This window comes from Halichoeres trimaculatus, unplaced genomic scaffold, assembly GCF_033239565.1.
Source record: "Halichoeres trimaculatus isolate MK-OKI-2021-1 unplaced genomic scaffold, fHalTri1.1 fHalTri1_scaffold_21, whole genome shotgun sequence".
In the NCBI taxonomy this organism is placed as follows: domain Eukaryota; kingdom Metazoa; phylum Chordata; class Actinopteri; order Labriformes; family Labridae; genus Halichoeres; species Halichoeres trimaculatus.
The window spans coordinates 3,951,728-3,967,396 of record NW_027437199.1 but is presented as its reverse complement, the minus strand read 5'-3'; the positions used below and the strand labels follow the sequence as shown (position 1 = coordinate 3,967,396).

General features: G+C 40.2%; 1 protein-coding gene across 1 annotated transcript in view; it reads left to right on the top strand.

The window, feature by feature from the left end:
- Positions 1-13,804, top strand: part of LOC141810356 (leucine-rich repeat-containing G-protein coupled receptor 5-like) — a 40,755-nt gene extending 26,951 nt beyond the window's left edge. Inside the window, exons 7-20 of the mRNA XM_074697803.1 lie at positions 1,031-1,099; positions 1,204-1,275; positions 1,344-1,415; positions 3,484-3,552; positions 5,702-5,773; positions 5,921-5,986; positions 6,312-6,383; positions 9,057-9,128; positions 9,243-9,368; positions 9,607-9,740; positions 9,832-9,915; positions 10,021-10,264; positions 11,598-11,752; positions 11,833-13,804. Of these exons, the coding sequence (XP_074553904.1) occupies positions 1,031-1,099; positions 1,204-1,275; positions 1,344-1,415; positions 3,484-3,552; positions 5,702-5,773; positions 5,921-5,986; positions 6,312-6,383; positions 9,057-9,128; positions 9,243-9,368; positions 9,607-9,740; positions 9,832-9,915; positions 10,021-10,264; positions 11,598-11,752; positions 11,833-12,539 (2,014 nt within the window). The 3' untranslated portion in view covers positions 12,540-13,804. The remainder of the gene's footprint in view (positions 1-1,030; positions 1,100-1,203; positions 1,276-1,343; positions 1,416-3,483; positions 3,553-5,701; positions 5,774-5,920; positions 5,987-6,311; positions 6,384-9,056; positions 9,129-9,242; positions 9,369-9,606; positions 9,741-9,831; positions 9,916-10,020; positions 10,265-11,597; positions 11,753-11,832) is intronic.
- The last annotated feature ends 1,865 nt before the right edge of the window (positions 13,805-15,669 follow it).

The following is a 15,669-nucleotide window of genomic DNA, read 5'->3' as shown; positions in this document are numbered from 1 at the left end:
AGTTTTGAAGCTATATAAAGCTAACTATGCTATATTCTTGTCATTTTATAACACTTTGTTGTGTTAAAGTTTTGTTTTAGCCAAACTTTAACTCTGGGAATCTGAACTATGTCTCATTTTGGGTTTTTGGAGTTTTCAACATTAGGCTGATGTTGTCTGTAAAAGTTTTAGAGACCGTGACTGCAGAGCTCCTGATGTTCTCCATTCTTCTTAAACAACCTTTTGAACCTAATCAGGATGTGCAATTTACAGCTTGACACTGTGATAATTGAGATTTTCCAAAAACTTCTGCATCCTCCATGAGCCTCCAAACTGTCCAAATCAGAGAGCGCGTATCTCGCTCTCATCCAGTCGTAACCTTACAAATTGCAACAATAATAGTTTGGCAGAAAGCGATTGTTGTTACAAATCATCCTCTGGACACACACATGTACTCACACTCTCAGGACCAGACTGAAGCAATTTCAATTTAATGGTATTTTCACAATGTGGCAGATCCATTCCACACACTGTGTGAGTGTGTGTGTGTGAGTGTGTGTGTGTGTGTAACAGCCACCTGCAGCCCAGAGAAGGATGTGAGGACTAATTAAAGCCATGTGTGGATTCGGAGAATGCTCTAGTCTTTAGTGGTGATGAAAGAGACGAGTGAGGCGCTGCTAAATGTTGCTTTAATAAACCGAAAAGACGGGAAATAGATTGAGATAAACACCAAAGCTTGAAACACAAACATTTACATGAAACACTCTCTCTGGGGAGGGCGGACGTTCCCACGGCGGTAAAGTGCTAACGAAGAGTGAGCACAAAATCAGCAACACCCGGAAAATGAGACGGATGGAAAAGTGCAAAAAAGTGCAGTTCCTCAAATGTCCACTAGAGGCTGGCCCCAAAAAGCCAAAGATCTCCATTAAAAGCAGAATTAAACATGTTCACAGTTTGGTTTTGAATCTTTAAAGCTAATTTCCTTTTTTTTTATGAATGTATAAGAGGTGATGTTGACATGTGTAATGTTTTTAACTTTTCTTTGTGTCAGGGATCTGAACTACAACAATCTGGTGGAGTTTCCCACGGCCATCCGCTCCCTCAGTCACCTCAAAGAGCTGTGAGTCCAACCTGTTTGATCAAGATGATTACACTTAAGCATTTAATCCAACATGAATAAAAGTGTAAATTTAATGAAAAAACTTCTCTTCTCTTCCCGTTCAGTGGTTTTCACAGTAACAACATCCAGACCATCCCGGAGCATGCCTTCACGGGGAACCCCTCTCTGATTACCATGTAGGTAACTCACTCCCATCCAGTATTTTATCATTTTTTCCTTTTTTGATGACTTTTGTCTGTTTCAGATTTTTCTACGACAACCCGATCCAGTCTGTGGGACAGTCGGCCTTCCAGAACCTTCCAGAGCTACGGACGCTGTGAGAAAACACACACAACAGTTACAACACAGCTCAAGACTAGAATGAAACACACAAGGAGACTAAAAACACAAAATTCTGACTCGTGAAACTAAAGAGCCTGAATCGTTACATATCTGAGGAAACAGTAGCGTTAATTAACTTAACACAGTGTGTTAGAATTTAAGAGAAGTAATGATAAATATTTTGATTGTAAGTGACTTATTAAACAGCCTAATGCAGGTGGTGGAAAAAATCACAGCACTTAATAAAAAATCACCTTTTAATATCTTTCATTTTTATTAATTTTGTAAAGGATTAAGTGTTTAGTTCCTTTTTTTTTACACTATTTTATCTGAGTTTTTACTCTTTTTCTTACTTATTTACCTGATGCTCCTCTACACTGCAGAGTGTAGGCATGAATACAGTTTCATGGCTTTTGCAAATAAGAAAAATACACAAAACACTTTTATGATTTCAGCATTTTTTTTAAAAGTATACACCTTCCAAATATGGTGGCGCTTTTGAAATAATCACTGAAGTCATTTTTAATTTTTGTATTATTAAACAAAAAAACTAAACCATCTGTCATAAGACTTGATCTTTTTTGTAAAATAAATAAATAAATAAATAAAATTTAAAAAACAATTCAGACTTCATTTCTAAGATTTTTCAGGAAAAATTGCAGAACATTAAGAACTAAATAATAAGAACCACGATAATAAAATAACATAATAATAATAAGAAAATTAAGAACTGAATAAATAAATACAATTTTAAAAATAATTCAGACTTAATTTCCAAGAATTTTCAGGAAAAATTGCAGAACATTAAGAACTAAATAATAAGAGCAACAATAATATAATAAAAATAAGAAAATAAAAAACAGAATAAATAAACAAATAGATAAAATTTAAAAAATAATTTAGAATCAATTTCTCAGAATTTACAAGAAAAAATGCAAAATATTAAAAAAAAAAAAAAAACTTCAAATTCTGAGGAAAAAAAACTGCAGAAACCAAAGAAAAAAAATGTTAGAACTTAAAGAAAAAAGTAAAATTCTGTAGAAAAAAAAGGTTTTAAAGGATGGAATAAAACTGAATTCCAAATTCTAAGAAAAAAGCAACTTGAGGGAAAAAAACAAAAACAAAAATAGAAAAAAAATTAAATCTTGGGGGAAATGGCAAAATTTTGGATAAAGGCATAATTCTGAGAAACAAGTCCGATTTTAGAGAAAAAAAATATCTGAAAACAATGAAAAAAAAAACAATACTCTGAATCCAGAGGAAAAGAAAAAAAATCTAAATAGAAATCAGAAATCTTAGATGATTGTCAATCTTTTTGGATTAAAGCCACCAATAAAAAAGTGATTTTATTTTTTTCTTTAGCCTTTTTTAAAAGTCATAATTTTTTTTTAAATGCTCTTCTCTGGAATTTAAACTTAAAATTTGGGATTTTGAGTCATGAAAATGAGAGTTTGTTTATCCCTGATATTCACTGGAAACAACTCTACATACATGCACATGCTTCTAACTTGATTTTATCTTGTTTATTTATTGCTGGTGTCTAAAAGCCGTCAAAAATGATCCTTTCTTCAACCTGCGTGACAAAAGAAATGAGTTCAGACGTATATTTTACCGTCGGTGAGAAATGAAACATTAAAAACAAACTTTACAGTCAGACGTCAATAATCAAATATCAGCTCAGATTGAGCAGCTGGTTTGCACAACTCTTGGCGGCGATTTGATCAGAAACAGATTTTGGTGCTCAGGTGAAATTACTGGAAATTTATACAAACATATTTTTATTTTCTGGAGTCAGGAGAGAGGAACGTGCATCTGCATCCTAAAAATTTGTGTGATTATTTGGTGCACGTAAACCAAATCATTAAAACCAGAAGTCAGTCGAGTATTTTGGGTCCTGACGCACACACACACAAACACACACACACACACACACACACACACACACACACACACACACACACACACACACACACACACACACAGGCTGATTGTATTTCTGCAGGTTTGAGCCAAAAATCTGCTTTTGTCCCGTAACAAACACAAACCTTCGTTTTGTTTCTCAGCTCTCTGAACGGAGCTGCGGATCTCACCGAGTTTCCAGATCTGACGGGAACCAAGAGCCTGGAGAGCCTGTAAGACATACACACACACACACACACACACACACACACACACACACACACACACACACACACACAGAGGCAGGAATGTTTCCTATCTGTTTGCTGTTGTAGCCGGCATCAGTGTGTGTTTGTAGAGCTTAACCTCAAATCAAGCTGCTGTTATTAATACGCTGAGTTATTATTCTATCAGACGGACTGTAACTTTATTTTTCTGCCGCTCAGCCTGAAATTCAAACCCTCTCTTCTCTCCTTGTTGTGACCCACTTTTCCATGTCATAATAAACACCTTCTCCGTGTTTGTTTTCTTGTATTTTTCCATTTAAACTCTTTTTCTGGGAGCGGTGTGTGTTCGACGGTCACCTCACGCTGAACCAGCCGCTGGAAATAAAAACACGGAGCAAACAAACCGTCACACATTCTTCAACTTTCTACCTTTTCAGAGACCTCTCCCACTGTTCCTGAACATCTCACCGTCACGTCAAATGGAAGAAATTCATCAGAACAGCCTCACGCTTTTTTCCTAAACAGATGAAATGTTTAATAGAGACAAAAACATTCATTTGAAATTGATCCACGTAATATGAAGTTTTGCTGCCGTATGCAACTGAACGCACCCTCAATGTGGATAAAAAGCTGTAAAACACAAAAACATTACATTATAAATGGAAAGGACCCGAACACACCACATTTAATGCGCCTCAAAGTTCTGACTGCACCTGACCACATCATTTTACCTCCTTTTATACCAGTCCCTGAATGCACCTCACTGCTTATAAACTTTAGTTGTATGCGACACAATGCTTTCTAATTGTTCCTGAACACATCATACTGCTGTTTTGTGTGCCTAAACGCATCACACAACTTTTTTAACAGTCCCTGAATGCATCACACTGCTTTGTTTATGTTCCCGAACACATCACACTGTTTTTTGTGTGCCTAAACACATCGCATAACTTTTTAAAGGGGCCCTGAATGCATCATATTTTTTTAATGTGCACTAAACAACATTTAACTATTCCTGAATGCATCGCACTGCTTTGTTAATGTCCCTGAATACATCGCACTTCTATTTTGTGTCTTAACCCATCACACAACTTTTAAAAGAGTCCCTGAATGCATCACACATGTTTTTTAATGTGCACTACACTGCATTTTACATGTTCCTGAATGCATCACACTAATTTGTTTATGTTCCTGAACACATCACGCCGCTATTTTGTGTGCCTAAACACGTCTCACTGCTATTTTGTGTGTAACGCATCACACAACTTTTAAAAGAGTCCCTGAATGCACCATTTGTTTTTTGAATGTGCACGACACTGCATTTTACATGTTCCTGAATGCATCACACTGCTTTGTTAATGTACCTGAACACATCACGCTGCATTTTTGATGTGCCTTTATGTATCATACAACTTTTTTAATGGGTCCCTGAATGCATCACACGGCTTTGTTAATGTTACTGAACCCTTCGCACTGCTATTTTGTGTGTCTGAACACATCACAGAACTTATTGTAGAGTCCCTGAATGCACCATGTGTTTTTTAATGTGCACTACACTGCATTTTACATGTTCCTGAACACATCGCACTGCTATTATGTGTGCCTCAAAGCATCACACAACTTTTTAGAGTCCCTGAATGCATCACACTGCTTTGTTAATGTTCCCGAACACATCACGCGCCATTTTTCAATTGCCTTTATGCATCACACAATTTTTTAAACAGTCCCTGATTGCACCATGTGTTTTTTAATGTGCACTACACTGCGTTTTACATGTTCCTGAATGCATCACACTGCTTTGTTTATGTTCCTGAACACATCACACTGCATCTTTGATGTGCCTCAATGCATCACACAACTTTTTAATCCTTCCTTGAATGCATCACGCACGTTATATGTTCAACCATTCCTAAGTGCACCACACAGCATATTTATGTTCCTTATTGCTTTCTTTCTGTCCCTGAATGCACCACTCAGCTTCACTTTTTAGATTTTAAAACATTCCTGCCAAATCATTTTATTTTAAAGCACCTTGTGGCTTCTTGACCTTACATCAAATTTTATGGTATGAACCTCAATGTACCTGAACGCACCACAATTCTTTGAAAGGTATTCATCTTCTATTCCTTGTGTGTGTGTTTTTGTGTATTTGCAGGACGATCACAGGAGCCCAGATCACCTCCCTGCCCGGGTCTCTGTGCGATCAGCTGCCGAACCTTCAGCTGCTGTGAGTCCAAACAAAGAATCTGATTGGATAAAAGTGACACCTTTTATTTTAAAGGAGTATTGCTCGTGTTGCGTCTTCTGCTGAGATGCCTTGAGAGTGTGTTGGAAATCCCAGCTTTTATGACCAGTGAGATGTTTCTCCCTGCAGAGATCTCTCCTACAATCAGATCCAGAGTCTGCCGAGCTTCTCAGGCTGTGAGAGCGTCCAGAAGATGTGAGTTCTTGACAGTCCGTTTTAAAAAAGAAATAAATTAATGATTTCCGTTTGGAGTCAAAAGGTTGTGAGCAGCAGATTTCACTGTCAGTGTAACGACAATAATAACCATAACAACCAATAAAGTACAGCCAGCTGTGCATGATGGGAATAATTAGCACCATCGTAGTTTTTCCTCCACCAATCAGATCGCTCCGAGAAAGAAAAATGTCTCTGCTGTAAAACAGATTGATAATCATGATGTCATGGAAATATCACCCTGTGTGTGTGTGTGTGTGTGTGTGTGTGTGTGTGTGTGTGTGTGTGTGTGTGTGTTTGTGTGTAGAGATCTGCACCATAACGAGATAGAGGAACTGGAGGAGAACACCTTTCACGGTCTGATGTCATTACGCTCTCTGTAAGAACACACACACACACACACACACACACACACACACACACACACACACACACACACACACACACACACACACACACACACACACACACACACACACACACACACACACACTCGGCAGGTTTAATTAGCCTGCAGCTCTGAGCGTTGATCCGGAGGTGCCCTCTTTAAGTGCTCTAAATGGAAGCAGACTCAGATCCAGGTGGTCTGCAGGATGATGGGACAGGTACGATGACATCATTTGGCTCTGGAGACAGGACTCTGCAGAGAAATACAACGACTGATGCTCATCTGAGACTCAGGTTTTTTTCTCGAATGATCGTAGATTTGAAATAATTATACAAATAAAAACTTCAATTAAAAGTTAGTGTGAAGTCTGATATGTCCCTCTGGAGAAAGTAAAAGTTTTAAAAAACATAAAGTTAAAACTTTTCCTCAAGACAAATGCCCAAAATTTGAAAATACAGTACAAAAGAGGGCAAACTTTTCACCTAGCTTTCTGAATTTAATACCTGATTAATTATTATTGTAAAAATTGAATTATTTTTTTGTAAACTTTGAAAATCTCTTGCAGGGGTCTCCAACAGGTAGCTCTCATAGGCCCTCATATGTAACAACAACCCCCACAATGAAGAAATTTAATAGTACTCAAAATATAAAAAGATACAGAGGCTAAAATGTTACAACTTGTTATTTTTTGGAATTTATTACATTTTTTAAAAAATAATTATTGTACTTCTGGTCTTTGTTACAAACCCGCTCAAACAGGCCCTCAGTTTTTAGCTCGCCAAGCAAATAGAAAATGATAAAAAAAAGTGATTAAAAGAATAATGACGAAAACACAAAGAATTGATGCAAACTCTATTGACATACTACAACTCTATGTTTATCCAACGTCCCCTTTCCCACCCCTCAAAGAATTTTGGCCAATCACGCTCGTAGTAATGACTCCATCACCTGTCAGCCGACCTAACACGCAAACTTTTGAAAACAGCCTCCAGAGCGGGATTTTCTGAAACGCTGCGGACACCGTTGTAGGGAGGACAGTACCGTCGTTACGATTGTCGCAAACTACCGTGTTGTGCTTGAGCTGCTCAATCTGCTGAATCTGTGACTGTCTTCATACAAAATGTGCATCTGATGCTCCACTCTTGAACTTAGTATTCCCAAATTCACCAGATGATCAGCTCATCTCTACTTCGGTGGAGATCTACCAAAAGCGGCTTCTGGACAAGACAGTTATAGCACCACCTACAGGCCTGGTATGCTTATTACAGCATTTTCAGTCTGTCGTGTAAAAGCAGATTTTTTTTTCACTGCGTTTTCGCCGCGTTTTAGCCATTTCAAAAGAAAAGCTGTCGCATAAACAGGGCCTCAGCGGTTTAGAAGACGTTAAGACAACGAGTTTGTCCAATCAGAAGCACAGCTAGGCTCATGTGACTGACAGGCGCCTTGTAGTAATACGGCCTCCAACAACAATCAGCTTCTTTACTCTGCATCAGGAACAGGTGGGTGATGTCACAGAGACCATGTCCATACTTTAGACGGTCTATGGCAGTAGTTCTCGTAACCCTGGGGATACCCAAGATTCATAAATGTAAATCCAAAAAATAGCAACCAAGCAAAATTCCTTAAACACCATTTATTCAATCAATTTTGAATCCAATGTAAGTTTAGGTTCATAAACTCAATATTATATATATCTAGACACTAACAGTACAGTGCTGTGTTTGTGTCTTTTTTTCCAACCAAAACTGCTTCACGCTTGTCAGGGGGTACTTGGTGGCAAAACATTTTACAGGGGGTATATCACTGAAAAAAGTTTGAGAACTACTGGTCTATGGCATGGATTTAGTAGCTGGCTGCTGATGCTTTCAAAGACAATCTGAAAAAATGTTTTTACAAATTCAGGTTTTTTTTGTTTTGTTTTTTTAGATTTTACTGCTACTACAGTTGGTGTACTGTTTGGAGATAAACTATGAGTGAACCAGTTTTTTTTTAATCTATTTTTTCTATTTATATATTTATTTATTTATTTATTTTTATGGGACCTGGTTCCATCAAAAAAAAAAAAAAAAAAAAAAAAAAAAAGTTAATTCAACGCTTGAACTCAGTTTTATTGTCTTGAAAATTTTGAACAAAAACCAACAAAATTAAAGTGAGAAAAAAAAATTAAAGCAACTTACTGTTGTTTCAGTAAAATTCCTTAAAGGGACAGTTCCCTAACTTTTAGACAATATTCTTCATCCTTAACCAAAATCCACCAAATAGTCGTCTCTTGTGACATATTTCAGTGGGATAATCTTCTTAAGATTTTAATAATAAATGACCAAACAAAAGGTGTTTAGCTGAGCAGACTATGAAGCAACATTCCTCAGGGACCTATGCGTTGTTGCATTTCCGACATGCCTCTCTGACTGTTCTAATCGTATTACAGAAATTAAAGTATTACTCACTCTCACACAAAACTTTCTTTATGCCGGGATTAGAAACAAAGAGCGGCTGTTAAATGAGACCTCATGCCTAATCTGTGCTAACACCTAATCCTACAGAATATTCAGAATAAGGTCAGTGCTCAGAGGTCACCGACACACTCAGCTGTCATCACTCATGTTGTGTGTGATGTGACAGTGTTTAACTCCTGGATTCCTCTGTGTCTCTGTGTCTGTGAAGGGATTTATCGTGGAACAGACTCTCATCAGTGAGGCTGAACTCTTTCTCAGCTCTGCCCGCACTCACCAAACTGTGAGTTACCAGAAAACCGCCCAGTTGGTCTATAAGTGCTGGATCATGACGTACTTTACACGTAATAAAAGAAAAAATGTATCAGTAAGTGTTTTGTTTTATCCGTCTCTGCAGCGACCTGTCGTCCAATCAGCTGTCATCTCTGCCGTTAGTTGGTCTGCAGAGTTTGACTCATCTGCGATTGGCTGGAAACACACAGCTCATGGAGCTACTCCCCCGGGAAGACCTACCCAGAGTCAGGTGAGCACACACACACACTCAAACACACACTTTCATTTAGGTAAATAAATGACTCTTCGTAGTCATAAACACTGACGGTGATCCGGGGTTTATACGTTCTATAACATGAAACAGCAAACAAATCACTTCCTGCTGAGGCGTTGGACCTCCAACATGGCTGCCGGAGGGGTGATGACATAACTGACATCAAGTTTCAGCTGCAGTGTGTGTTTGTGAATATGTGTGTGTGTGTTTTCAGGGTGATTGAGCTTCCATACGCCTTCCAGTGCTGTGCCTTCACCTCCTGTGAGAGGAGAGGAGGAGGAGGTTCATGGGAAAGAGAGGAGGCGGCAGACTCTGCTGGGAGAGAAACATCAGTCCTCTCCAGTCAAGGTGGGCCCAAACAAAAACCATCAAATATAAGACATGATTAATGAGCTGAATTTATAATTACAAGACTTTTCTGCGTGCTGTGTCTCTGCAGTGGATCAGGACTGGGAGGATTTTTTGATGGAGTTTGAAAACGAACCCAAACTTGAACACTCGGTCCACTGCAGCCCCTCACCAGGTATCACAAAACGCTCAAACTATCAGTTCCTTGGAAAGAAAAAACATTTAGCGTTGATTCCATTGTTGATATTTGATGTCAACCCCTTGGTTCTGGTTCCTCCAGGTCCATTCCGCCCCTGCCTCCATCTCCTCGGCAGCTGGTTGATCCGAGGAGGCGTGTGGCTGATCGCAGCTCTCTCATTGGTCAGCAACAGCCTGGTCATCCTGTCAGTCTTCTTTTCCCCCGTCTCCTCTGTGACGACGCCCAAGCTGCTGATTGGTCTACTGGCCCTGGTGAACGGTCTGATGGGGGTCTGGAGTGGCTGGTTGGCGGCCGTGGACGCCTGGACGTACGGAAACTTCTGGAGGTACAAAGTTTAGTTTGACAGGTGAAGGGGGATCCTGGAAGACTAGAAACTCTGAGATTAGGGAGACTTAAGGAATACTTTAGGGATCAATCACGGGGTTGCTGGGGCTCAAGGGTTAAAGGAACTGTGACAATGCTCTAGATCTGCTACTTCAAGTGTCTCTACTGAGAGGCTGGCTTTTGTGGACTAGTGGAGCGTTGGGAGACTTACAATTCAAGCAATGATGGGGCCCTCTTAGAAATGTTTGCAAAGGGTTGCAGTGACTTATATAGGTTTCTGAGAGTGAACTAGACCCTTAGGGATGCGGGGACTCTGGGAAGACTGTAATTTTTGGGACCTTGGAAACTCCTGGAGAATTGGGAACTTCAGATGTTTCAAGAAACTCTTTGGAACCAGGGAACTCTATGTGAGCTGTGGTTTGTGAGATTTCTGAAGCTAGGGAACTTGAGTTTATAGGGGCCTTGAGGGAACCGAAGACATTGTGTGGATGGTGAAGAAAACTGGTTAGAACTCTTGGCACTCCAGGTATTCTGGTGGTTCATAGGGTCTCCTGGAATCATGGACACTCCACAGATTTAGCGAGGTCTAGAAATGCCACAATTTTTGAAAGCGTTAAAGATTATTGCGACATTAGAAACTTCAGAGCTAGAGGAAAGATTTGGGGATTGTGGGGACTGGTGGATTACCGTGGTTTTTGGCAACCCTTGTTACTCATAGACCCTGGGACTGATGGATCATGGAAAACGAGCTTTGCTAGGACTTGCAAAACCTGCCAGGCACTGGAGATACAAGGGTTTGTGAAAGGCTCTTAGCATTTCAAGAATTGAGAAACACTGGCGTTTTGAGGGACTTGGGGGACTCTTGGATTGTTGTGATCTCTGGAGTTGATTGGGAAGACTTGGCATTGCAAGAACTCCTGATATGCTGTGGCTTTAGGGGACTAGAGGAACCCTTTTGGGAGAGTGTGGTTTGGAGGGCCTTGGAAAAGCTTTTACACTTTTTATGGACACTTGAGTTGCTCTGGTTTGCGGGTACCTGAGGGACCCTTGGAAGTCTTAGGACTTCCTAAGGATCCTTCAGGGTGTGGGGACTATGGTTAAGTCTTGGGGATCTCTTGAGCAGGAACTTTCGGACTATCAGAACAAGGGTCGATCCTTGGAATTGAAGGGATTTGAGTTCTGAATTTTCCTAAAGGTTTCCAGATCTTTAACCCTTTTTAGTTTTGTCGAATTCCCTGAATTCCAGTTGTCCTCCGAATCCAAAAGAATCCCCAGATCTAGGACCTTCTGGGTCCTTTATCTTGAAACCACCTCCTTTGTATTTGTTGTTGTAGGTATGGTACAAAGTGGGAGAGCAGCTTCCTGTGTCGACTCAGTGGCTTCCTGTGTGTTTATGCATCTCAAACCGGCCTTTTCCTGCTAACGCTCACAGCCTTTGAGCGGTGCCTGAATGCGACAAACCGCCGCAACAAAACTGACGGACACAAAGGTGAGTTTTTAATAAAAACACACGCACACACATTGTTACAAAGGAAGTCTTGGCTCATTGTGTTAATGCTCTCTCTCTAGGACACACCCCCTTGCCATTCGCCATCCGTCTGTCCGTCTGTCTCTGCTTCCTGTTGGGCCTGGCTGTCACACTGCCCCCCCTGGTGGCTGGACACAGCAGTACCTCCCTCTGTTTGCCGCTACCTTCCTCCTCTCCCTCTTCCTCTTTGGCCTTCTCCGTTTCCCTGGTGCTCCTCGACTCATTGTGTTTCCTCTTCATGACCCTCGCCTACACTCGCCTCTACTGCCAGGTCAACAAAGCTCCACCCACTTCTGAGGAAGATGTGGCGATGACTCGACATGTCGCCTGGCTGCTCTTCTCTGATTGCCTCCTCTACCTCCCCGTTGCCTTCCTCTCCTTCTCCTCCCTGCTGCGTCTTCCTGCCGCTGGACCAGAGGCGGCGAAAGGAGTGCTGCTGCTCGTGGCTCCTCTCCCAGCCTGCGTCAACCCCCTGCTTTACATCCTCTTCAACCCGCTCGCCCGGCAGGAGCTGGCAGCGCTCGCCAAACACACATGTGGGGCAGTGATGGCACCCAGACTCCTCAGAGGAGGAAGAGTAGCTGGGGTACGTGGGAGCATGATGGATTCAACGTACGATGAGGATGCAGAGAAACAGTCGTGTGACTCCACACAGGCACTGGTAGCAGTCGAGGGATTGAAGGAGGAAGAGGACGAAGAAAGAGGAAGAGGAAGGCATTCGGTGGCGTTTGTCATCGCACATCATTAGACTGACACAAACACACACAAACTCAAGTTCTCACCTGCCAAAGTCCTTGTCAAGAAATTGGTCTTACCAAAAGGGGTAGGAGGTAGGTAGGAGGTTTCATGATCCCACAGTATCAGGACATCCTTTTTTTTGGTATCAAACATTCAAAGCTGACTTCAGAACAAAAAAAATTTAAATTTGTAAATGTGGTTTTAATTTTTGTGTAGGACAGCAAACTTAAAACCACTAAAACCACTAAAACCAAGTCCATTAGTGTCAAAAATTGGACTTCAAAATGTATAAATTCACTGTAGCTCACATGACTATTTTGCTGTCAAAACATGACTTGATGGAGAGAAAGGATAACGTCATCTCTGAGTTCAGTTGCCAAGTCGGAAAAACTTGATTTCTGTACAAAAACATCAGAAAATACTTTGTAAACGGCTGATTAATTGCGACAAACACTAGTCAGACTTTCTATAATACACGGAATATAACAGGAGCTTAATTACTGTTTACCCCTGAAGTCAGAATTTCCTACCGGGAACTTGGGGGTGGTATGGATCCCCCTACTTCCTGGTAGGAAATTCCATCTTCAGGGGGCGTTCCGGAACTCATAGATTTCGTCTTCAGGGGGCGTTCCGGAACTCATAGATTCCGTCTTCAGGGGGCGTTCCGGAACTCATAGATTTCGTCTTCAGGGGGCGTTCCGGAACTCATAGATTCCGTCTTCAGGGGGCGTTCCGGAACTCATAGATTCCGTCTTCAGGGGCATTCCGAAACTCATAGATTCCATCTTCAGGGGGCGTTCCGGAACTCATAGATTCCGACTTCCGGGTAACATGGAATGCACCATAAATATCTTGCCACTAAAAGTAACCGGGTTCATAGACATTGCATTTTTTCTTACATGTGAAAATTTGTAATTTTTTCAAACTTTGCTAGTTTTTAGTCAAGACTTCTGAGTTAATAGCCACTGCTGTAAAAAGCAGTTCTTCGAGTGTCCACTTGATGGTGGCTCCATTAGTCATATCCCCATTAGGTCCAGTGTTTCAATGCTTAACTCTACAGCAGAACTGAACATGTTTAACAGTCTGCTTTAAAATCTTTTGTCCCATTAGATGATTAATCTCTGAATAAGAGCTGTTAACGACATTTTTCATAATTTATCCATTTTGATGCAAAAATTAGCAAAATTATCGGGCTTAAAAAGCCTCTTTAAAAAACAATGGGTGATGTCACTGAGATGATGTCCATGGTTTGTACTGTTTAGGGTTAACATCAAAGAGCTAAATCTTTTAGCTTCTTTGCTTGGAATAGTCAGCCTATAGGGGGCGCTGCAAGGACTTATGGCAGGTGAAGCAAACACCTCACAGACACATTAATACACACATGTGCACACACACTCACACAGATCCAGACACACTGTAGACTGATGGGACTGTGTTGTAGCAAATGTAGCAGAAGACGGTGAAAGAAGGAACACTGTCGGTTTGATGCTCTTTATTTCTCTGTGTTCGTCTATGTCTCTACCATCTTTGTTTTTATTTTTTTCTTTCACAAAATAAGCAAAAGAGCTGGAAAAAGAAGAAAAGAAAAACCTCAATCAGATGTTAAAGAAAATGTATCACCTCCCAGGCTCTGGAACACACACACCTAAACACACACACACAGGGATCATGAGCAGTTGCCAGCTTTTATTTTGAAATATGACACCATTTACAGCATTGTGTTACCACCCGCCAAATGTTCTACCAAATGCTGCTGAGCATTATGTCTGTGTGTGTGTGTGTGAATGTGTGTGTGTGAGAGCTCAGCCAATATGTTTTGGAGAGTGTGTGTTAAAACTGCAGAGGCTGTGTGAGATTTTTTTCTCCCAGTGATGACTCCTAAAAACTTCAAAACAAGAAAGAGGTGCAGTTTCAGAAGCTGAAAACATTAATTTACTCTTGAACTTGAGTCAATGATTAAAAAAATTAAAACAAAGCTCACTCACTGCTTTAAAAGGCAGATATCGTCCTGTTCGTAACCAAATTTGGTCTTTTTAAAAACGTTCTCCAAAGTGGATGATGTTCTTGACAGAAACAATCCCTTATGAATGAGTGTATTTGTGTATTTTGTGTAGTAAATGTGTGTATATAGCGTTGTAAATACATGCTACTGTGACAATCCTATTTTCCTACTGTGTAGACTGTGAGAGACGTCCTTGCTGAAATCATGTTTATAATGTTTGTTTGTACGTTATGAGCCCGTTTACACTTTGCATTTACAGTGCCTCACACCCAAAATTCAATCCAGATGTGGTGCAAGTCGCACATATTCGTCTCTTTGTCAGCTCTTTTTTCACCCAAGAGGTATGGAGGGACTCGGTCCAAGAGGAAAACAAAGACTGAGAAGCATCCTGGCAAAGCTTCCAACACATTTTCTGATGTTTTCCTGTTATAAAATGAGGAATCTGGAGATACAATAGTCAAAATCATGCATTGATTTGTTTTAATATGTTTCAAAAACACTGTGTTATAAAAATTTATGGTTAGAAAAATGGAGAAAAAATACTTTCAAACTCAAAATCCAGTTAACTCTTCTTCAGAATCTGAAACTAGCGTTTTTGCCACAGTGTCAACAGGCAAAAGTGAAATGTGCGTGACTTCTTTCTGTAAATGTATTTGATCTGTCAAAGTTTTCTTGGTGTCGCTTTTGCTATTTAGAAAAAAATGCCATGGTTACAAGTTTCCAACCAATCAGAATCAAGTATTTATTTACTTCCTGTTTACTTCCTGTATCAGACATATGTAAGTTTAATGTTAAAACTCCCTTCTACATATGAGGAAAAGCATAGGTTACAATAAACATGATGTTATGACCCCCTTTTTTTCCATCAAATAACGAATTCAAACTAAACTTGCCTTAAAAAACAAACACTGGGACATGAATTAGCATGATTTAAGCTAACCGCAATGAAAGAAATCATCTCTGATAAACATTTTTTCCATGTTTTTCCTGATTTTAAAGATTTTTCCATGTCAGAGGCAGGCTTTATGACCTATACTGTTGCCAACCAGTAGAGGGAGCTGTATATGTTTTGGGCTTCACTTTTGAAAAGCTGCTACACCGTCCATCTTTTGCACAGCTCAACATTAACAAAAAAGCA